We start from the raw sequence: 23,478 nt of genomic DNA on the forward strand, positions 1-23,478 counted from the left end.
TTATTTACAGGTAGTTGCTCTCCAATCCTTAATACTGTTTTTTTTTTTTGCCAAGTAACCTGCCTTTTTGCTTGTCTGTTTCATCTTTATCTCTCCTTCTAGTAGAGTCCTTGGCCCAGAGGTTCTGCTACCACTCAGTGACATTTGTGAAATGCAAGGGAGCTTGCACCATGGGTCCAAGTTCCTGCAGATCCCTGAGTCTACTACCCTTGTGCTTCTCTGTCCACGCAAAGCTAAGTGCTGCTGCGGGGTTTTCTAAGGCATAGCTAGCATCCTAATATTCTCATGCTTGACAGAGTAGGGTTTGACATGGTTGAAATAAAATCTCAACCAGATCAGTGGGAGATGTTCTTTGAGATTCGGTGATTGAGTTGTGAACATAAGGACTGAGGGTGTTTTTTGGTAAGGCTTGAGTCATGTCTGTAGCAAGGATGTTTCCTGGATAATGTGCACTGAGCATCAAGTGCCTGCAGTGGCCTGGTGGGTAATGCCAGCAGCACGGGTGATGACCATGGTCAACATGACCAACTAGAAAGCCCAAACCCCACCTCTAGCTGACAGTGACTTCTCAGCTAACCTGTCACCGCATGGGACTGGGGACCCAGTGGTGTAAGCATTTTCAGAGAAGCTACACATCTAGCTTTGGACCTGTGATCTCCCCAATGTTTTAATGCTGGCAACTAATTCAAATTAGGAAGGAAGGAAGGAAGGAAGAGAGGTTGGAAGGGAGAGAAAGAAGGAGCAAAGGAGAAAAGAAAGGAGAGAAGGAGGAAGGGAGGGAGGAAGGAAGGAAAGAAAAGGAAGGAAAGGAAAGGGAAGGAAGGAAGGGAAGGGAAGAAAGTATGGGCCACACAAAACAGGTCTGTGGGCTTGACTTGTCCTCTGATCATCAGTTTGTGACCTCTGTTCTAAAGAGTGAAAACTATGTAACATAAGATAAGTAAATATTTAAATTACTTTGCACCTTTTCCATTTTATAGAACTTGAATGTTTGTATTCAAAGCTTGAAACCCAAGACAGTGAGTTATTAAGCCTCCATGGCCACATCATTTTTCTGATTGGATCTGGTGTAACAAGTGCTAGAAAAACTGATGCTGTTCATTGCTTTAAAATGTCTTTCTTTATTTTCTTGGTATTACTAGGTTTAAATATTCTTCCGAACACACTCTTGCCATCTCCATGCAGTTAAGCTAGTTCAATTTAAACATTGTCATAAAGTTAATTTTTTATAAGATGAATCAGGTTATTAAATTTAGTAAACCATTGCCTTCATTATTTTGCACAAACTTTGGCACTGTGCAGAATAGGCTTAGCACTACTACATTTAGCTAATTAAACTGGCCATCAGCTGCAGTATTACAAGAGTGAGAGATGTTATTCTCTTGGGTTTTTTCCAGGACTTTAACACTAGGTAGCATTATTAAGCTTTTTTTATATAAAACTCCACACTCTAGAGATATGGTTTACTATAAAAGTGTTATTGTCATTCCTGTTAAACTATCATCTTTTGAAATAGCCATGCTTTGTTTCTGTTCCAAAGGCAATTGTAAAGGGTAAGAAAATGGAGTTGTCTATTGCAGCTTTTAAAAGTAGACTAGCAACGGGTAATGCATTGCTTAGATAAAGGAAGATGTAAGAACCAGAGTGTAATTTCACAAGACACAGAGACAGATGGCTTACCCATAACTACAGTCAGGAATTCTCTAAAGGAGAGAGGGCGGAAGCTTGAGCCTGTAGCCTGTTGCTGCTGTCTTGTCAGATGTGCCCTTTCTGGTAATAAAAAGTCCTTTGCCGTGGGTTATTTTGTCAAGTGAGATAGCATGACTTAACAGGTTTGTTTGGGAAAATAAAATTTGATAGAAAAAGGGCATCCTTTTCCCCCACAGATTTCTTGGTAGCATCATTCAAAACTACAGTGAGCAGTATCTTTGCAGGATTTTAATATTTATTCATTATTATAAAGGAAAGAAGAGGGTCATTGTGTTGCAGTTTGAAACAGCCTGGATTTTTTTAAAATAGTCCAGAGCTGCAACCTATTAGCAGTCTGCAAGAACCATTTGCTTCTTCAGCAGATATTGATTGAATCCTACTGGGTGCTAGTCTGGCGAAATATGGAGATTGGAGGGTGTAAGGTGCAAGGAGCTTACTGCTAACCTGAGAAATTGGATAAATAAAGCTCTGGACTGGGTGTGGTGGCTCACGCCTGTAATCCCAGCACTTTGCCAGGCCGAGGTGGGTGGATCATTTGAGGTTAGGAGTTCGAGACCAGCCAGGCAAACATGGTGAAACTCCGTCTCTACTAAAAATACAAAAAGTAGCTGGGTGTGGTGGCACTCGCCTGTAATCCCAGTTGCTGGGGAGACTGAGACATGAGAATCGCTTGAATCCCTGCGGTGGAGGTTCTAGTGAGCAGAGGTTGCAGATTGCACCGCTGCACTCCAGCCCGGGTGACAGAGTGAGAGTCTGTCTCAGTTAGTCAATCAGTCAATCAATCAATCAATCAATCAAGCTCTGGAACCTGCCTGGCCTTGTGTTATATCAATGCTTTCTCATTCTGTTAAAAAGTAGCTGCTAATGAATGACTAAGAATTGTGTTTACTCTCATTTCCACTCTCTTACATCATTTTTTTTAATACCCTGGATGAAATTGTGAGGAAAGATATTCCTGATCATTGCTGTGACCTGGAAATTTCAAAGGGACCCAGAGTCCACCATTCCCTCCAAGATCTTCTGGGTGTGTGAAGTCCCGGGCTCACAAGTGCGGTTGTGTTTGGTCACTGTGTTGCTTGCATATGGCTGTCGGCATCTCATTAGCCTGATTGATGGGACAGATCAGTCAGCAAGACTTTGTTCGGTGCCTGCCCCCAGCCAGCTGGGCTAAAAAACCTGGTGTTTTACTTCACTCATTTTCCCCAAATGATCTACGTGTCTTTTGCTCACTGGTGATAAGGGGTGACATTGGCGTCCCAGGTAAAAATGAGTAAATTTGAGATTATTGTCGTCTTGCTTTAAAGGTTGGAGATACAGCTTCAAACACCTTTTACTACACACACACTCAAGGGGAGGCAAATGGATTTAGGTGTTAAACACTTCAGGTTTGATGTCCTTTGTGCATTATTTCAGCATTTGATTTAAGTATCAGAGGTCATCTTTAGGTAATAAGTATTTTGGAATATGGGATTTGGCAAAATCTCGAAAAATAATTTCAGGTTGTCTCAGCAATGAGGATAAATTGTGCTCCAGAGTCCAAATTTAGACAAATGGAATGGTGGAGCCCGTGGCTGATTTCTTTGAATTCTGGTTGGTATTAAAGTCATTCAGCCCTCGGGTTACCATTGGTAGCACATCTAGGAGCAAGTTTTAATTTTTTAGTCATAGTGACTGTGCTGGATATGGTAGGTCATACAAATTGGGGAAGAGGCATAGGACACCAAGGATTTTGCAGAAAGCAGGCAACTAACATTTGTTTTCCACCTACTATGATTATGTTAGGCTCTCAATATATGTTTACCACTTATTCCCCATTTTACAGAAACGATAACTGAGTTTCATATGGGTTCAAGGCGTGACCTTAGCTTCCACAGCTTGTACGTGATTAGAACTGGCAGCAACACAGGTGTGTCCAACTTGAGTTTTCCCCTGTGCTATGCTGATTTTCCTCGAGAAGTGTTCTATATAAATAGACTGTTCTCTATGAAGATTAGGCCTGTGGGGGTGATATGAATGAATGAACCTTACTAGGCTCTTTCACGTGGTGATGTCAGGAAGATAACGGTATGCCGATTTTCCGTGCGAATTAACTTTATCTTATAAACAATAATTTAAGGCCATTTGACATGGGTTTGGCTGAATTACATTGCTGCCTTCTCTAGTAGAATTGACTACTTTGTTATTGTACTATACTCTATATGGTCTTCCACCACAGATTACAAAATACGGTATTTTTTAGTTTAGAGCGATGGCTTGGTGTTCAAGCTCTGGATTAGACTGCCTCTTCTTTTTCCTCCCTCCCTCCCCTCCCTTCCTGTCCTTTCCCCTTTTTTTGAGGTGACTTCAAAATATAGATTCATATTTTTTTAATATACAGAACTTTTCCGTTTTCCATTTCTTCTCGTGGCAACTTTTTTTGTAGTGTTTTTCTAGGAATTTGTCTTTTTTACCTGTATTGTAAATTCATTGGTGTAAAGTTGTTCACTGTATCTTAAGATCTTCTTAGGGTTCGTAGGATCTGTAGTCCTTTTCTTTATTTTTCATTTTTAAAAATAACTATTGAGACATGATTGACATACAAAAAGCCTTACGTATTTGATGTATAGAACTTGATAAGTTTGGAGATAAGTATATACCTGTGAAACCATTATAATTTATAGGTACACGGTACAATGTGAGCACAGTACTATATGGTAGATCTCTAGGGCCTTTCCATCTGGCATACCTGAAACTTCATACCCTTTGGCTAATACCTTCTTGTTTCTCTCTCCCCCCAGCCCTTTGCAACCACCATTCTATTTTTTGCCTCTATGAGTTTGAGTGTCTTACATTCCTCATATAAATTGTATCATGTAGTATTTGTCCTTCTGTGTCTGGCTTATTTCACTTAGCATAATGTCCTTCAGGTTCATCCATGTTGTTTCAAATAGCAGAATTTCCTTCATTCCTAACGCTGAATAATATTTCATTGTGTGTGTTTGTGTGTGTGTGTGTGTGTTTGTGTGTGTGTCTTCCACATTTCCTTTATCCATTCATTTATCAGTGGAAATTTAGGCTGCTTCCATGTCTTGGCTAGTATGAATAATGCTGCAGTGAACATGAGAGGGCAGACATATTGTTGTGATCCTGATTTGAGTTCCTTTGGATATGTATCCAGAAGTAGGATTGCTGGATCATAATGCAGCAATTTTTAATTCTTGTTTAATTTTTTGAGGAACTTCCATACTGTTTTTCATAATGGCTGCACCAATTTCTATTCCACTAAGGAATGTAAGTTTCTCACGCACAAGGGGGCTCTTGTTTCCACACCCTCAACCACACTTGTTATCTTTCATTTTATGATGAGAACCATCTTAACAGGTGTGAGGTGACATCTCACTGTGGTTTCAATTTGCATTTTCCTGAGGATTAGTGACAGTGAGCCCCTTTTCATACACTTGGCCATTTGTATGTTTTCTTTGGAGAAACGTCTATTTGGTTCCTTTGCTTGTTTTTAAAATCTGTGGGGTTTTTTTTGTTTTTTTTTTTTTGCTTTTTTTTTTTTTGCTATTGGGTTTTAGGAGTTCCTTATATAGTTTGGATATGAACACTGTCAGTTATGAGGATTGCAAGTATTTTTTACTATTTTGTAGCTTGCCCTTTCAATGTCTTGATTGTTTAACATGCAGAAGCTTTTTAGTTTTATATAATCTCACTTGTCCAGCTTTGCTTTTATTGCTTATGCTTTTATGTGGCATAATGATGTCCTTTGATTCATCCCTGATATTGGTTGTTCATGCCCTCTCTTTCTGTCTCTGTCTCTCTGTCAGTCTTGCTAGCCCTTTATCAATTTTGTTAGTTTTTTCAATTGACAGACTTTTAGCTTCTTTTTTTCTCTGTATTTTATGTTTGTTTTAGATTTATAAGTTTCTCCTTTCTCCTTTTATTTCCATCGTTCTGCTTTCTTTAGGCTTAATTTGCTGGGTTATTTTCCTAATGTAATGGATGCTTAGATCATCTTGGATGCTTAGATAATCTTCTTTTCTCTCCTTTTTTTTTCTGGATCAGGATTTCACTCTGTCACCCAGGCTGGAGTGAAGTGGCATGATCACCCTCCTGAGTAGCTGGGACCACAGGTGTGTACCACCACGCCTAGCTAATTTTTTGTAGAGATGGAATTCTGCCATGTTGCCCAGGCTGGTGTCGAACTCCTGGGCTCAAGCGATCCACCCACCTTGGTCACCCAAATTCCTGGAATTACAGCCATGAGCCACTGTGCCTGGCCTTCTTTTTAATATATGTAGTTAAGGCTATAGATTTTCTTTTAACCATAGCTTTAGCTATACTCCTTAAGTTTGTATATATATTTGTAATTACTGAGTTTAAAATATTTATAACTTTTATTGTAATTTTTGGAGCCATAATATCATATTTATTTTTACGTATATTTCCAGAAATGAGAATTTTCTGGGATCTTGTTATTGATTTGTAATTTAATTCCATTGCGGTCAAAGAGCATGCTTTCTAATTTTAATCTTTTGAAATTCGTTGAGACTTGCTTTTGGCCCTGCAAATCATCAGTTTTGGTAAGTATTCTTGAAGTACTTGAGTATATTTTGCTGTTGCTTTCAGTGTTTATCATATTCAATTATTTTCAGTTTATCAATTAAGTTGTTCAAATCTTCTATATACTTTGTGTTTGTCTGCGTATTTTATCTGTTACTAAGAGGGATATGTTAAAATCTCCCATTGTAATTGTGAATTTCTCATTTATTCTCTTAATTCTGTCAATTTTTGACATATATGAGAGGCTCTGTTATTAAGTACATATAAATTTAGAATTGTCATGTATTCTTGGTGGATTGAAATTTACCATTGTGAAATATTCACAACTTTCTCTTGTAATGCTTCTTGCTTTAGAATCTCTTTTTTCTGAAATTAGTACAGCTGTATCAGATTCTGTATCAGATTTGTTTTGGCCCATGTTATACAGTATACCTTTTCTATTCTTTTATTTATTTTTTTTTCTGTTTTTTTTTTAATTATTCTTTAGGTTTTAGGGTACATATGCACAATGTGCAGGTTTGTTACATATGTATCCATGTGCCATGTTGTTTTGCTGCACCCGTTAACTCGTCATTTAGCATTAGGTATATCTCCTGATGCTGTCCCTCCCCCCTCCCCCCACCCCACAACAGTCCCCGGAGTGTGATGTTCCCCTTCCTGTGTCCATGAGTTCTCATTGTTCAGTTCCCACCTATGAGTGAGAACATGCGGTGTTTGGTTTTTTGTCCTTGCAATAGTTTACTGAGAATGATGTTTTCCAGTTTCATCCATGTCCCTACAAAGGACATGAACTCATCATTTTTTATGGCTGCATAGTATTCCATGGTGTATATGTGCCACATTTTCTGAATCAAGTCTATCGTTGTTAGACATTTGGGTTGGTTCCAAGTCTTTGCTATCGTGAATAGTGCTGCAGTAAACATATGTGTGCATGTGTCTTTATAGCAGCATGATTTATAGTCCTTTGAGTATATACCCAGTAATGGGATGGCTGGGTCAAATGGTATTTCTAGTTCTAGATCCCTGAGGAATGGCCACACTGACTTCCACAATGGTTGAACTAGTTTACAGTCCCACCAACAGTGTAAAAGTGTTCCTATTTCTCCACATCCTCTCCAGCATCTGTTGTTTCCTGACTTTTTAATGATGGCCATTCTAACTGGTGTGAGATGGTATCTCACTGTGGTTTTGATTTGTATTTCTCTGATGGCCAGTGATGATGAGCATTTTTTCATGTGTTTTTTGGCTGCATAAATGTCTTCTTTTGCGAAGTGTCTGTTCATATCCTTCACCCACTTTTTGATGGGGTTGTTTGTTTTTTTCTTGTAAATTTGTTTGAGTTCATTGTAGATTCTGGATATTAGCCCTTTGTCAGATGAGTAGGTTGCAAAAATTTTCTCCCATTCTGTAGGTTGCCTGTTCACTCTGATGGTAGTTTCTTTTGCTGTGCAGAAGCTCTTTAGTTTAATGATATCCCATTTGTCAATTCTGGCTTTTGTTGCCATTGCTTTTGGTGTTTTAGACATGAAGTCCTTGCCCACGCCTATGTCCTGAATGGTATTGCCTAGGTTTTCTTGTAGGATTTTAATGGTTTTAGGTCTAACATTTAAGTCTTTAATCCATCTTGAATAGCATTCTTGTACACCAATCACAGACAAACAGAGAGCCAAATCATGAGTGAACTCCCATTCACAATTGCTTCAAAGAGAATGAAATACCTAGGAATCCAACTTACAAGGGATGTGAAGGAGCTCTTCAAGGAGAACTATAAACCACTGCTCAATGAAATAAAAGAGGATACAAACAAATGGAAGAACATTCCATGCTCATGGGTTGGAAGAATCAATATTGTGAAAATGGCCATACTGCCCAAGGTAATTTATAGATTCAATGCCATCCCATCAAGCTACCAATGACTTTCTTCACAGAATTGGAAAAAACTACTTTAAAGTTCATATGGAACCAAAAAGGAGCCCGCATCGCCAAGTCAATCCTAAGCCAAAAGAACAAAGCTGGAGGCATCACGCTACCTGACTTCAAACTATACTACAAGGCTACAGTAACCAAAATAGCATGGTACTGGTACCACAACAGAGACATAGATCAATGGAACAGAACAGAGCCCTCAGAAATGATGCCGCATATCTACAACTATCTAATCTTTGACAAACCTGACAAAAACAAGAAATGGGGAAAGGATTCCCTATTTAATAAATGGTGCTGGGAAAACTGGCTAGCCATATGTAGAAAGCTGAAACTGGATCCCTTCTTTTAATTTTTTTATCCTTATGTTTAAATAAGGTACAAATCATAATGTACATTCTTTTATAAGGAGAATTTATGTATATTTATGTTTTCTGCAGTCTGACAAACTTTTAATTGCCATCTTTAGGCCATTTATATTTAATGTAATGGCAGATATATTTGGGTTTGGGCTTAAATATACCACCTTATTATTGGCTTCCTGTTAAGTTATTCTATATTCCTCTTTCCCTTCTTTCCCTTCTTTCTTTCTCTTTTTTCTTTTCCTTCTCTCTCTCTCTCTTTCTTTCTCTTTTTTCTTTTCCTTTTCTCTCTCTCTCTCTCTCTTTCTTTCTTTCATTTAAATTGAGACAGGGCCTTGCTCTGTCACCCAGGCTAGAGTGCAGTGGCATAATCATAGCTCACTGTGGCCTTGAACTCTCGGACTCAAGCAATTCCCCGATGTCAGCCTTCTGAGTAGCTGGGACTACAGGTACCTGCCACCACACCTGGCTGTTTCTTTTTTAAATTTAATTTTTGTAGAGATAGAGTTTTGCTATGCTGCCCAAGCTGATCACAAGTGATCCTCATGCCTTGGCCTCCCACAGTGCTAGAATTACAGGCCACTGTACCTAGTCATCTTCTCTCCTTTCTTGCCTTCTTATCATTCTACTTTTCTTCTCCATTAGCTTTTTAAATTTGTAGAGATTTACATCTTGGCATCTTTGACTTATTAAAATCTAATGTAAATCAGTATTATATCACTTCCTGGAGAAGACAAGAACCTTAGGATACTTTACTTCCATTACTCACCTCCTAGGTTAAGCATTGTTATTATTATTGATATAGTAATTTTTGCTATATATTTTAAAACTCACAGAATTCACTCTTACCATTTGGATCTTAACATGTCGTCACCCTTTATGTTGCTCTTTGTTACTTTCTGCATCTCTGGGTTTATAGCTAGGGTCATTTTCCTCCTGCCTGAAGAGCATCCTTTATTGTTTTCTCTAGTGTGGGTCTATACGCAACACTAGGTGTAGTGTAGGTGATAAACAAAAAGCTGCTTTCGTTTGCTTAAAATTTTTGTTTTCTTCCTTTGTTTTTCAAGAATATTTTACTAGGTATAGAATTCTCAGATGAAAGTTTTATTTTTTTCAGCTGTGGCTTCCATCATTTTCCTGAGAGGTATAACTATCAGTCTTGTAGCTACTGGTCTCTAACTACTTCTAAAACTATCTGCAGTTTTTAGCAGTTTTACTCTGATGTGCCTTGCTTTGACATGTATGTGTGTATATGTGTATCTACAGACACATGCGCACATACAGATATGCACTCACATATATATTTCTGTTTGCGGCTCACACAGACATATATATATATATATATACGCACATGTACATTTCTGCTTGTGGCTTGCACATATATATATATACACACACACACACACACATACATGTAGACACACACATTTATACATATACATATCAACACATACACATACGTATTTCTGCTTATGGCTCAGGATACTTCTTGAATCTGTGACTGTATATCTGTCATTGATTTGACTGTATATCAGCCATTCTGTCTTCAAATATTGCTTATCTTAATCTATTTCACTTCTTTTGGAACTCAGATTACATGTATGTGTAAGAGCATGGGAGAATGTGTTTCATATGTCTCTTCTGTGCTTTGTTTTATTGTGTTATTTTTTTCTTTTTATGCTTCACTTTGGATTTTTTTGTTAACTTGTTTTGTAGTTTCCTTAATCTTGTCGTCAGTGTATTCTGTTAAACTATGTCTTGTATTCTGTTAAACTATATGTTGAATTCTTCTTTACTCTTATTACTCTTATTTTGCTTAAGTTTCAGAATATCTATTTGATTTTTTTTATTGTTTCTAATTCCCTGGCAAAATTCTCCATCTTGCCTTTTTGTTCCTTGAACTTTTCAGTCAGACTAGTTTTAATCACTGTTTCTGAATAGCTTGATTAGACAGAATCTCCTGTGCATTTATTTCCATTTTTTCCCCCTCTGGCTTTTGGTGAAGCTTTTTCTTTTTGTATGCTTAGCTTTTTTGTTTGAATGTCTGAGAGTTTATATGAGTATTTGAAATAATTATAGTGGTAATTTGAGACTCTAGATAATGGTATCTTCCTCCAGAGAATATTTTCTCTTGCTTCTGGAAATTGGATAGATAGGGACTGATCACTTTAATCAAACTAGGAATTGAAAAGGCCTGAAGCTGAGTTTCCACTCTTGGGAAGGCTGCACTGTCTCTTGTTATTACAGCAAGGGTGTAACTCTTTAGGATCCCTACCAAAGTTTTGGTGTATTTACCGTGGCCCTTTCCTGCTGGGTCCTGAGCTCAAATTTATGTCTTTTTCCCTGTTATAAAATTGCCAAAAGCTCAGCCCATCTTCTCAGGCTTCCAACCACTATGTCTGGAAATGAAATATGCCTTGAAGGAAAAAAGCTGCCAAACGCTGGCCTTGCAATTTTTGCAGATCTTGCCCCCCAAAATTCTTAGTCATAGTGCCCTTCTGACGCCTTCAAACAGATGTGGGTGTGTATGCACGTGTGTTATTTGCCCATCTTTTCTAATTGTTCTCAGTAGGAAATGGGGCTAAGAAACCTAGGTAACACTGGTGGAAGCAGAGGTGCTGGGGACACTTACCATAGAGTAGAGCATAGGATCTGGTTATTATTGATGGTTAAATGGCTGGACATGCCGTGAACTCTTCTATGTCCCAGCCTTCATCTTTGAAATCACTGCATCCCTAGGACAAGTTTTCTCGCCATCATGGTGTTGACAGTCCAGGCCAGATGGTTCTGTGTTGTTGGGGGCTGCCCTGTTCATGGTAAGATGTTTTGTAGCATGCCTGGTGTTTATCCACTAGATGCTAGTAGGACTCTACCCCACAACTGTGGCCACTGAAAATGTCTCCAGACATTTGTTCCTGTCCCCTGGGGATCAAAATCACCCCTGGTTGAGAACTTGGAGTAATTTAAGTGATGCTCTGGTAAAGGCCATTCAACAATAACTCACTGTGTTGATGTTATGTTTTCTAACATTGACTTTCCTTTAAACCATAGGGTTCGAAACCGCCAAGTCTTTTGCCCTCCATGGTGCACATGTGATCTTGGCCTGCAGGAACCTGGCAAGGGCGAGTGAAGCAGTGTCATGTATTTTAGAAGAATGGGTAAGCGCTTGACTGTTGTTGTTTTTTTTAATTGTCAAATACACATGCCGGGCTAACCACATGGAGATTTTAGTGGAGTGTGTAAAGTTTATTGCTCTTGGAATCGTGTCTTTATTTTTAAAGTCATCTTCACTTTGTTTGTTTTATGAATGAAAGCATGAGCAAGTCCATTATTATTCATGCATTTGTTTATAGTTCATTGTCAGTGTCATCTGCTTTATTAGTCAGGGGTTTGAGAATGTTTATTCGTTTAACTCATTTATTAAGAAAAATAAAACCTGGTGAACGCCCATGATTGCAACTAGGAGACTGTCATGCTTATGGTTTTTAAGATTAGAAAGAAGTAGGCTTTAACCCTATCTCTGATTTCTTACTTTTCTCCGTCTATGTAGAAGTTGATGTTGATATGTGTCTACATAAATATTTACTAAGCGTTTGCATTAGTCTTGGGACCAAGGATATAGTATTAAACGAAACAGAATCCCTGCCCTCATAGGCTTACCTTCTAGGTAGGAAAAATAGACCATAATCAACTTTAATGTTTACCATAATGTCAATAAATAAAGGACTGTAAAGCAGAGGAAGGTGAGGGGAGTGACAGCATGAGCGTGATGGAGTCATCAGCAGAGAGCCTTCCAAAGTTGTCACATTTTATCTGAGACCTGAATGAAGTAGACGTAAGCCATGCAAATGTCAAGAGAAGTATTCTCTTAGCAGTGAGAACAGCATATGCTAAGGCTCAGAGGTAGGCACAAGGCTGGAGATTTCAAGGATCATCAGGGAAGCTAGTGTGGCTGGAGATCAATGGACTGGGTAGGAGAGGTGCTGTTGGGGGATGGGTGTCTGGTAGACTCTGAGATAGCGGTGAGGAAGACATTGGGGGTTTGAACTTGAGAGTGATGTGAGCTGTTTGATTTTTGAAACATCACTGGATTTCAGAATGGAGTCTAGACTGCATTCATTCACTTTTCATTCATTCACATATTCATGAAGTACACCTCTGTGATGGGTGCTGGGGTCTACTGTTAAGGACAGCAGACATTACCCCTGTCTTTGTAGAGCTTTCACCCTGTTGTGGAAGACAAATTTAGTCAAAAAAACACAGATCTTAATGTAAACTTGAAAAACCAGTGAGTGGTCCCAGGAATCAGTAATGATGCCTGGGAGTTGGGAGACCTTTGGAGTCCTCAAGGAAGAGGTGATTGAACTAAGATCTCAAGAAAGACCTGAGGAGGTTGGAGAAGGGTCAGACGGGGTAGGGGAATGGCAGGTGCAGAGGCCCTGGGAGGAGGGGGAGGAGGAGATAGAGCAGCGTGTTTGGGAGCACAGCCTGAAAGGGGCTGGATACACCCTGTGGAGGCCGTCTTCATTTTCGAATGCTATGAAAGATTTCTTGCCATTTGAAGAAATAGACCACAGTGTACTTAAGAAAATTTTTGGTACTCTGGTCTGAAAATTTATGAAAGTAAAGAAAAGGAAGATTTATTTCTGCTTTTTCAGTGTATTTATGATGAAATATTTGAAATTCAGTATATCTGAAATGAGCCCTTATCTTGAGCTCACTGGACTTATTATTTTGGGTTAAATAAAAAAGAAAACAGAGTCTTACTTTTTCTGATCATTTTATTGTCTTTCTGACTAATGTTAAAAAGTAGTAACCTCTAGTAGGTGGGATAGTAGTAATCTTTAGAGATGTATTGAGAAGAGTACAAATGGGCATACGTGCGTCTTATTTGAATTTACCTGCAGAATGGGAAGGTGAAAAATGAAATGTGAAAGTCGTTCTTGGTCCTTCTCTTGGAAGATAAGCATTATGTATTCTTCCGGAAAAAGGTGATATATGTACCAGCAAACACACTCACATTCTGTTCTGTACTTTTTTTTTTAAACTTAGTACTACAGGAGATCTCTTATTAGTGCATATAGATCTACTTCATTGTTTTAACTGCTGCAAATTCCATCATGTGCTTATGCTATAACCAGTCTTCCCTTTGGTGGCCATTTAGGTTGTTTGCATTGTTTTGCTATTTGTTATTCCAAGCAATGGTGTTTCATTGTTCTCTCTTTCTTGCTTCAGTCTTTCTTAGTTTCATCTGATATTGGGTCTAAACTATGCTGCTCTGAACATTCTTTATTTATGCTTTTGTGAGTAAATGCCTAGGGCAGAATCTTAGCAGTGGACTCCTTGATTCAAAGGGCATATGCATTTAAAATTTTGGTAACAGTTCCCGAGTCATTTTTTTTTCTTTTTTTTATTTTTATTTTTTATTTTTTGAGACTGAGTTTCACTCTATCGCCAGGCTGGAGTGCAGTGGCACGATCTCGACTCACTGCAGCCTTCACCTCCTGGGTTCAAGTGATTCTCCTGCCTCAGCCTCTCGAGTAGCTGGGACTATAGGCACGTGTCACCACGCCCAGCTAATTTTTGTATTTTTAGTAGGGACGGGATTTCCCCATGTTGGCCAGGATAGTCTCGATCTCCTGATCTCATGATCTGCGTGCCTAGGCGTCTCAAAGTGCTGGGATTACAGGCGTGAGCCACCACGCCCGACCTCCCGAGTCATTTTCCTTACTTGTTGCCATAATGTCTATTCCCACTGACAGTGTAGACAGACAACTGTTGAGGGCTTGCAGTGTTCTTGGGACTAGTAGGGGGACATGTCAAAATTGTAAAACTCTGCCCATTTGATGTAATATTTGAGACTAGAAAGGTAAAATTCCAGGGACGTTAGTGACACTATGGTAACCTGATTGTACAGTGACATTCATGTTTAAAGCAGTCTTGGAAGATAATGCTGTAGCACAACTGTTTTTACATCATTAAAGTTATTCTCTTCTTTTCTGAGAACACAATATATATGAGAACACATCCATCTGCATTTATCCTATTTTAATTATTGTTTGATGCTTAGAGCAGACATTCCCGGACCTGCCCCAATTAATGGTGGGACCTCGGATGAGCCTCTGGATCTATTTGGAGCCTGTTTCCTCATCTTCAAGGAAGAAGGTTGGATGGGATGATCTCGAAGACCCACTGTTCAGTCTTTCTTATATTTTGAGCCATAATTGGGTCCTTGTGAGTCAATTTCAGGTGATAGAATTTACCGTTTTATAGTTTTACTCTAACATATGGTACCTTGAGGTAGACCAGTGATCCCAGACTAAGAATTATTCAGAATTATTTGCCGTCGGGGACACAGGAAAAGGAAAATGGAACAGAAACAAAACTAATACATGCGACTCTGAATGTTTAAAATTAGATTTGATAGGTTGTAGGCTCAAGAAACTCAACCTGTTCATCATCTCTCATCTTTTCACTTGTTCTCTGTGTATGCCATTATATTGTGTTCGTCATTTCCCCAAGATGATGATTTTGGAAACTCAAATTTAGCACCAGAAGCTGTCATTCCCATTTCATTCCATTGCACCATTCATACCCTGCAGAGAGGATGTGAAGTTGTAAGGCCTTCGTGCTCTGGTGACATCTGTTAGTCTTGGTCTCTATGTCATCCCCCAACTCCCTGACCCTTGATATTTCCTGGTCTGCTTCCCTTCAGGTCCTTCCTCACCTCACATCTCTGTGCAAGGATTTCATCTGGTATATCACTAAATATTACCTTCCTGTGTTTCTCAAGGTCAATTTGATAGACTCCAGTTTTTCAAGCTGCTGGCCAGCTTGAGGATATTCGTATGTTACCTACGATGAATCACATCAATGTCGGGGCCGGGAAGGTACTGCAACATATTGGCGCCTCACGGGAGGCTCTCAAAATGATCCAAAGTTTTTTGTTGCAGCGAAAGCTCATTCAGAAGTCTTTGGGCCGTTTGGCTGAGCGGAGACTATCATGTGCCAAGGCTCCATGGGCATTCTTAGCTCTGCTTCTGGAGATAAGAGTTTATTCCTCCACCCCAACTTGTTCTTCCCTGCCCATTCTTCCTCTTCCTGCCTTCACTGCACATTCCAGGATCGCCATGTTCTAGAATATTCATGTCTGCCTCTTAGCCAGCAGAATGCTATTCTCACATCCTCAATGGGACAGCTAACAGCCCCCATTTATCAAATCCCTGTCATGTGCTGTGTCAGGCACTTTATATCCCTCATCCAGGAGGATGCAAAAACCTGGTGGTTTTTTTTTTTTTTTGCAAGCCAAAGGGATGGCTCAGAAGGGTGAAGGAACTCACCCGAGTTGCACAGCTGGTGAGCTCAGAGTCAGGCTCCTTGCTCGGTCCATCTGGCTTCCAAACTCCAAGTCTGTCTGCTCCACCCTATGGCCCATCTTTTCTACCATGTTTAATATCAATGTTCATACTTTGCAGATTTTGCTTTCAAATTCTCTAGCTGTGGTTTGAGTGATTAATTTCAGGATCCATCCTATTTCTTAGAGGAAGCCGCTCTGATCTACCCTACTGTCTCTTTATATTCAAGATATCCTTTATAGAGCTCTCAAATTACTTTTGGGGAGATGCAGCTATTTAATAAAATATAAGAAGTGAAAACACATTCCATATAGAAGTATATTAAGAACCTATATGTAATTACTACGACTACTAATTATTTCATGGGAAAATGCCCTCCTGCTGAGATATTTTAGATGTTCCAAAGTTAGAAGTAAGAGAAGAAATGAAAACAATTAAAATAGGATAATATGGCCAGTACAGAAGTAAACCACTGTCTTAAAAGGCCAATCCATTTGGCATAATTAAAAAATTAGGGAAGAGAGGGAGGCGCATCAGCCCCCATTCATATTTAAATAAAGACAACGGGGCAGTGGGGTTTGTTCCTATGTTGTGGAGCAGCGCACAGATGTGATCTACCTCACTCACATCCTTATGTGAATTATACACTGGTGCCCTCACCTCTTAAGACAAGCACCTATCATTTTCCTATGTATTCTAAGAGGCCAGTGTGACTGGCAGAGTAAGATGTTTTCCTGTTTTCAAGATGGAGTGGACTCTTTTATTTAGCAGCAGTGTGTACATGTTAGGATTCCATGTGACTTCTCTAAGTCTGGGACAATAGTAGGTGTGTCTGAGTCCTGCATTAGCATGGTTTATTCTTTCCTTTACCCAGTATCTATTGGAGTTGGGCTTCTGTTGCTTTATTTCTCAGGGTCTGGCATATCCCACTCCCTGTCTTGAGATGCCAGGACATCCAAGGGGCATTGCATGTAAAGAACAAGAGCTTATTAGGTATCAAAACACACTTCATGAACAGCTACAACAAGACCTCGACATTCCAGTGTAGAGCTCTTTAAAGACCCCAGTGGGGCTCCGAGTTCCTCCTTTTCTGTTTCTATTAGATTTCTAAATTTTAGCTTCTAAATTTTAGATCCCCAGAACTTGGGATCTAAAACTCTGGTCCTGTGGAAGAAGGAGGTAGGGTAGATTGGGAGCAGATGGACCTGTCATCCATCTCCCTACGTTGTTTGCAGGAGGAAAAGAGATGAGGCTGAGGCTGGGAGGCAGGGGCGGTGGATTGAGAGAGAGGAGAGGGATTGTTATAAGTAACCAATGTGCCTCATGCATTCCAGGCCCTCACTAGATCTGTTTAACAGAGAGTACAGAAGAGCTTCTGTTGGCAACTGGCCATTAGTATAGCAAGGGGCTCAGTAAGTGTTGTGAAACATCAGCATCTGCTGGACATGGAGATGGCCACAGGTTGGGCAGAGAGGGCTGGTATGGGAAGAGGGGCAGGTGGCCCTCTCTTAGAGTTACTATTCGACTCACCCCTGACTTCCCAGAAGGTGTCTTGAATCTATTCCCCTCTCATATGGGAGGAGTGAGCCAAGTATGTTTGTGGCAACCAAAAATGTCTCCAGGCATTGCCAGATGTCTCCTGGGGGTGCAAATCATCCCCTGTTCATAACCATGGCTATAAAACATGCTGTATTATAGTGGCAAAGATTAGAATCAGATACATCTTGTGACCTTGGGCAAGTTTCTTAACTTCTTTAAACCTCAGTTTCTTCATCTGTAAAATGCACATCATAATATCTCCATTCAGAGATATAGGTGGTTCTATTGAACTCTGTGTATATGAAGTCTTAACCCATTGTGGAATAAATTAAGTGCTCTATTAAATGTTAGCTGCTGCTATTAATAACAACAATAATAACATTTTCTTCACATATGAAAGTGCAAAGTGATGCTTACTTTTCTTAACCTCTCCAACTGGCTGAAAGAGGCAGTTGTTTATCAGCCTGATTTCAGTGGAGTTGCAATGAATTCTTTTTCTGTCTTCATATGTCTGGACTCCTACATTTTAATAGATGTGTATTTAGTTTGTTGATTAGTATTTTCCAGTGTAGCTCATATTAGCACTCAACTGTCATTTGAAAAGCCACCTCAATTATTTATGTGATTGCTTTTTCTTTTGTATTTACAAAGAAATACACTCTGCATATATTTAGGAAAGGTGATTAAGGGATTAGTCATCAGGAACAGCAAGCAATGGTTTATATCAGAACGATTATTGAGAAAGCAGACAGATGAGGGGTAAAAATAAAAGATTTATTAGCCAGAGGTAATGGAATGTGCATGTTTTAGGGAGAGAGCGCATGCTCAGTTGATTGCAACCACACGGTTTGCTGCTGAAATGCTGTAATGATTCAGGTTTTCAATAGAGTTGATACCGGGTCTATTTATTTTGTGGGAGTGAAGGCATAGGGATAGTACTGACAGCATTATGTGATTGCAGCCTCATTGATAAGCATCACAAATAATGACTTTAACAGTATTTTCAGATAGGGAGCACTCAGTACCAACCATTATATTAGGCTCATGGGCTCAACACTTTGCTGTGCTTTTCATAGATATTGACACCTGTGTTTTCATTTTGTTGTTGTTGTTGTTTGCCCTGCCGGGAAACTGCCACACCCTGTGTTTTCATGGCATGATATTAAGGAACGATGGGCTAGGATGCTGAGGAATAAATTGCTCGCACTTTTATGGACTTCAGCAAAACTCTAGCTACTTTTAGTCTCCTTCAAATTCAGTGATTTTATGAGCTGGTATAGCTTCACTGTTTGTGGGAATTCCACGCAATCTCCTTTGACATTAAAAGCTTAAGTCCCATGATTTGCCTTTGCAGATGGAAGGCCTTGGCCTTCTTTTATGGTGTATGTGTTGGGGGGAGGCATCTCGTATGTGGGGTGGGTAAAATACGAGCCTCATGCCTGTCTAAGCTGGTGACTTGGCTTGGAAAAATGATCGTTCGTCAACGCATCACAAGTCACAGGGCTTATCTCCATTGTTGTGAACTATCTTTAGCTAAACAAGAAGATAAAAGCCATTAATATTATTAATAGTTGTAGATTATTGGGAAGAGCGCATCCTAAATCAGCCATTAGATTTGTTCCTCATTTCTTTGCTTTACAAATTGTTTTTCTGTATAGTATTGGATTTTCAATAAATAAAGTATGATATAAACAAGTCTGCAAAGCAGCAAGGACTATATAAGCCACTTGCTCAAATCAATAAGTGCATGCTCACAAAGGAAGGTAAAGTTCTGAATTTCTTCCTTGGGGCGTTTGCAAAATGTCCTATTATTGTCACCTGCAGGTGGGGGATTCGATATTCCTATTTGTCTTTGTATTAAGTACTGTGCTTAGCATTTAACAGTGAAGTATTTATATTATATGTGAAACCCATTGTGCAGATGAGGCAGTTTAGAGGCTGGAAGAGGCATAGACTTTCCCAGGCTCACACAGCTAGGAGATAACGGGGTGGATCCAGGATTTGCAGCTGGTGTGTGTGTGATGCTGGAAGATTGGCCTTTTTCAAGGACTTAGACAAGTATTGTATTCATACATTATTTGCATTTATTTGTATGAATACTTCTGTGTTCCCATTATGAGGGTACCTAAAAAGTACATCCCCCGCGCTCCTTGTAATCTGAGGGAGTTGATGAACATGGGCCAAGGAAGCTCTTTCCTTCGCCTTCCATTCCAGACTTCCTTTTCGAGTAGTATATAGTGTATTTACTGTTCTGCTTCAGTTGCCTATTTGACCTTTCTTGTCACAGGCTCAGGGAAGATTCTTTATCAGATAATAAATTATTCATCCCCCTCATAGACATAATCGGTTGCTAAAATATTCTGAGTTTCCTGTCTCTAGAATACCTAAAACTTGTGCTTGGTACTTATCCTCTAAGTTTTCCGTTTCATTTCTCATTCTGAAAATTTTGCAGTGACTTACTCTTGACTGTTATTCATTGTTCTTTGATCATTGTCTTTGTGTGTTCTCCTTTTTTTTTTTCCTGGCCACCGCTTGCAATCTTGAACCGACTCTTTCAAACTTTATATCCATTGTAACCTTTGTATAATGAGGGCTGTGATTAACCGCAGGGTTTCAGAGAGTGAAAGTCAAGCATAGGTGGCTGGCTCCGAACCATCACTCCCAATCATGTGAAACTCAAAGCAGATGCATCCTTTCATTAATGTGGGGTCCCCTGAGTTCTTATTAAGCAATTTTGACATAGTTTGAAGAGACGGATTTCATCTTCATACAGTGTTCAGCCAGTGGCTGAAAGGCCTGCTTTTGGCCACTCTGCATTTAGGCTCTATTATTTAAGAGGGGAAAAATATGCCTGAGACTGTTTTTCACGTTTATTGTGGGACATTTAGAGAATCTCAGGCTACCAGCTGTTAGATTAAACAGAAGAGAAACGGTCCTTGTGCTGATGAAACTTCCCTACCCAAGGACAAATAGAGAAACAACTGTAGATGAGGCAGCCAGTCTCAGGCTGGGGCAGCACGCCCTGCAATAGGTTAAGGTTTGTTTTAGACAAATATTTAAAATGCAGCTAATTTTTACATATGCACATGCAACCCAGTGGAATAGAGGTAGCCCCAGCTTTGGAGTCATACAGATCTGGGGTTAAATCCTAGTGTGAGTACTAACTCACTGGGTGTCCCTGGGCAAATCTGGTCATCTCTCTCTTTCTTTTTTTGAGATAGGGTATTGCTCTGTCACCCAGACTGGTGTTCAGTGGCACAGTCATGGTTCACGCAACCTTGACCTCCTGGGCTCAAGCGATCCTCTCATCTCTGCCTCCTGAGTAGCTGGGACTGCAGGCTTATGCCACCACACCTGGCTAATTTTTTTTTTTTTTTTTTTTTTTAATGTAGAGGAAGGGTTTCACCACGTTGCCCAGGCTAGTCTCGAACTCCTCTGCTCAGGCGATCCTCCTGCCTGGGTCTCCCAAAGTGCTGGGATTACAGGCATGAGCCATCGTGCCTGGCCTCAGTCATCTCTTTGAACCTTGGCTGATTTACCTGCAGATGCTAATATGACTCTCAGATTCTGGCACATAGTAAAGATTCAGTAAATGGTCACTGCAGGGGAAGCTAACTTGTCCAATACAGATCCGTAAAATACACTCATAAATCTTGTTGGAGCAATATTTCTTTGTCTTACTTCAGGCTGCTATCACAAAAATATCATACAGTGAGTGGCTTAAATATTTATTCCTCACAGTTCTAGAGGCTGGAAGTCCGAGATGAGGGTGCCAACCTTGTTGAGTTCTTAGCGAGGTCCCTCTTTCTGGTTTACAAGTAGCCTGTTTCTTGCTGTGTCCTTATATGGTGGAGAGCTTAGAGGAATTGAGAGAGAGAGAGAGGGTGCACTGTCTCATGTGTCTTATAAGGGCACTAATCCCTTCATGAGGATTCCACTCTCATCTAATCACCTCTCAAAGGCCCCATCTCCAACTACCATCACATGGGCAATTAGGGTTTCACCATAATAATTTTGGAGGGACGCTGTATTAGTCCATTTTTACACTTCTAATAAAGACATACCCGCGACTGGGAAGAAAAAGAGGTTTAACTGGACTTACAGTTCCACATGGCTGGGGAGGCTTCAGAATCACGGTAGGAGGTGAAAGCCACTTACATGGTGTCAGCAAGAGAAAAATGAGGAAGAAGCAAAAGCAGAAACTCCTTGATAAACCCTTCAGATCTCTTGAGACTTATTCATTATCATGAGAATAGCATGGGAAAGACCGTCCCCCATGATTCTATTACATCCCCCCGGGTCCCTCCAACAACATGTGGGAATTCTGGGAGATACAATTCAAGTTGAGATTTCGGTGGGGACATGGCCAAACCATATCAGGCACAAACATTCAATTCACAGCATTCTACCCCAGCCCTCCAAAATTCATGTTCTTCTGACATGCAAAATACATTTATTACATCCAAATAGCCCCAAAATCTTAACTCATTCCATCATCAGCTGTAAAGTCTATGTGTTTTTAATTTTTTTAAATGTTCAAAGCACTGGGAAGTAGCCACTTCTCTCTTCAGCTTCCCACCAATGTGGCAATTAATAATCTGACTAAGGTAGCCGGGCATAGTGGCTCACGCCTGTAAACCCAGCACTTTCGGAGGCCAAGGCAGGCAGATTGCCTGAGCTCAGAATTTGGTGACCAGCCTGGGCAATATGGTGAAACCCCGTCTCTACTGAAAATACAAAAATTAGCCAGGTATGTCTGCGTGCGCCTGTAGTCCCAGCTACTGGGGAGGCTGAGGCAGGAGAATTGCTTTAACCTGGGAGGTGGAGGTTGCAGTGAGCCGAGATCAGGCCATTGCACTCCAATCTGGGTGACAGAGCGAGACTCTGTCTCAAAAATAATAGTAATAATAATAATAATAATGTGACTAAGGTTATTAACCATTAAGGTATGCTGTGCTAAGGAGCAGGGGGCGCCTTCCATCCACAGAGGGCAGAAAGGTGCCTATCATGTCTTCGGTGCCAGTGCCCTGGTATGGAGCTAGCTGGTGTTCCACAGGGCCTGGGGTTAATGCTGGAGAGAAGTAGGGGTGGCAGAGCCTACCGTATGTTCCTAGGAGGGTTCATCTGGAGCTAGTCCCTGACCCTTAGGTAGAAGATGCAGCTATGCCCAAGGTTCTGAAGACCCTATAAAAGGAAGCCTTAGAAGTGGCTGTGATTGTTTTAAAGTCTGTCCACAAATTGTTTGATAATTCTCCTTTTAAGAAGTAGAGGCTAATTCTCCTCCCTTGGAATATGGGCTGTACTTAGTGACTCACTCTCCATGAATAGAATTTGGCAGAAATGGCCAGGTATGAGTCCTGAGGTAGGTCCTAAAGGCTTCGTGGCTTCTCCTTGCTCACTCTCTTGAATCACTCACCAGCTGCCATGTTGTGAGGAGACTCAAGCAGACCTGAGGAGAGGCCTATGCAACAAGGAATTGAGGCCACCAGCCATGTGTATGGTCCCCCTTGGAATCCTCCAGCCCAGTCAAGCCTTCAGATGACTGAGGCCCTGGCTGATTCATGTCATGAGAGATCCTGAGTCAGAACCACCCAGCAGCTAAGCCACTTCTGAATCCCTGACCCACAAAATTTGGTGAGATACCAAATGGTTACTGTTTTAAGCCACTATGCTCTGGGGGAATTTGTGATGTAGCGGTAGATAACTATCACTGGATCCATGGCCTCAAGGGGAGAAGGATCTTTGAGAGAGACTGGACAGTGAGTTCTAAGGTCAAGACATGTATAATTACCCAGGAAGCTCCACTGTGTGCAAGGAATCCTAAGTTCCCGGGGTTGCATCAGTCTCCCAGGTCACCTTGTCTGACCTTTCTCCAACACTTTTAAAACATCCCTGATCAGGAATCACCCCGCTTTGGCATAAGCTCCTCTCTGCCCATGCTGCCCATCCCATTTCTGCACACCTCTTAATTAATAAGTTCTCCCTTATATTGAAGGCAGAATCTTCCTCCGAGCATCTTCTATGCACTGGCCCTGGTCCTGCCC

The 23,478-nt window shown here is 40.4% G+C and overlaps 1 protein-coding gene across 12 annotated transcripts in view; it reads left to right on the forward strand.

Annotated features, from left to right (window-relative positions):
* Window positions 1–23,478, forward strand: part of WWOX (WW domain containing oxidoreductase) — a 1,124,776-nt gene that overhangs the window by 53,302 nt on the left and 1,047,996 nt on the right. For 11 of the 12 annotated variants that reach the window (XM_055299642.2, XM_055299646.2, XM_055299643.2 and 8 more), the window contains exon 5: window positions 11,592–11,698. In XM_055299642.2, the coding sequence (XP_055155617.1) occupies window positions 11,592–11,698 (107 nt within the window). Of the gene's footprint in view, window positions 1–11,591; window positions 11,699–13,447; window positions 13,490–23,478 lie in introns of those variants that run through there. The other variant, XM_063612455.1, reaches the window with a different exon arrangement.

This window comes from Symphalangus syndactylus, chromosome 11, assembly GCF_028878055.3.
Source record: "Symphalangus syndactylus isolate Jambi chromosome 11, NHGRI_mSymSyn1-v2.1_pri, whole genome shotgun sequence".
NCBI classification, from domain to species: Eukaryota; Metazoa; Chordata; class Mammalia; order Primates; family Hylobatidae; genus Symphalangus; species Symphalangus syndactylus.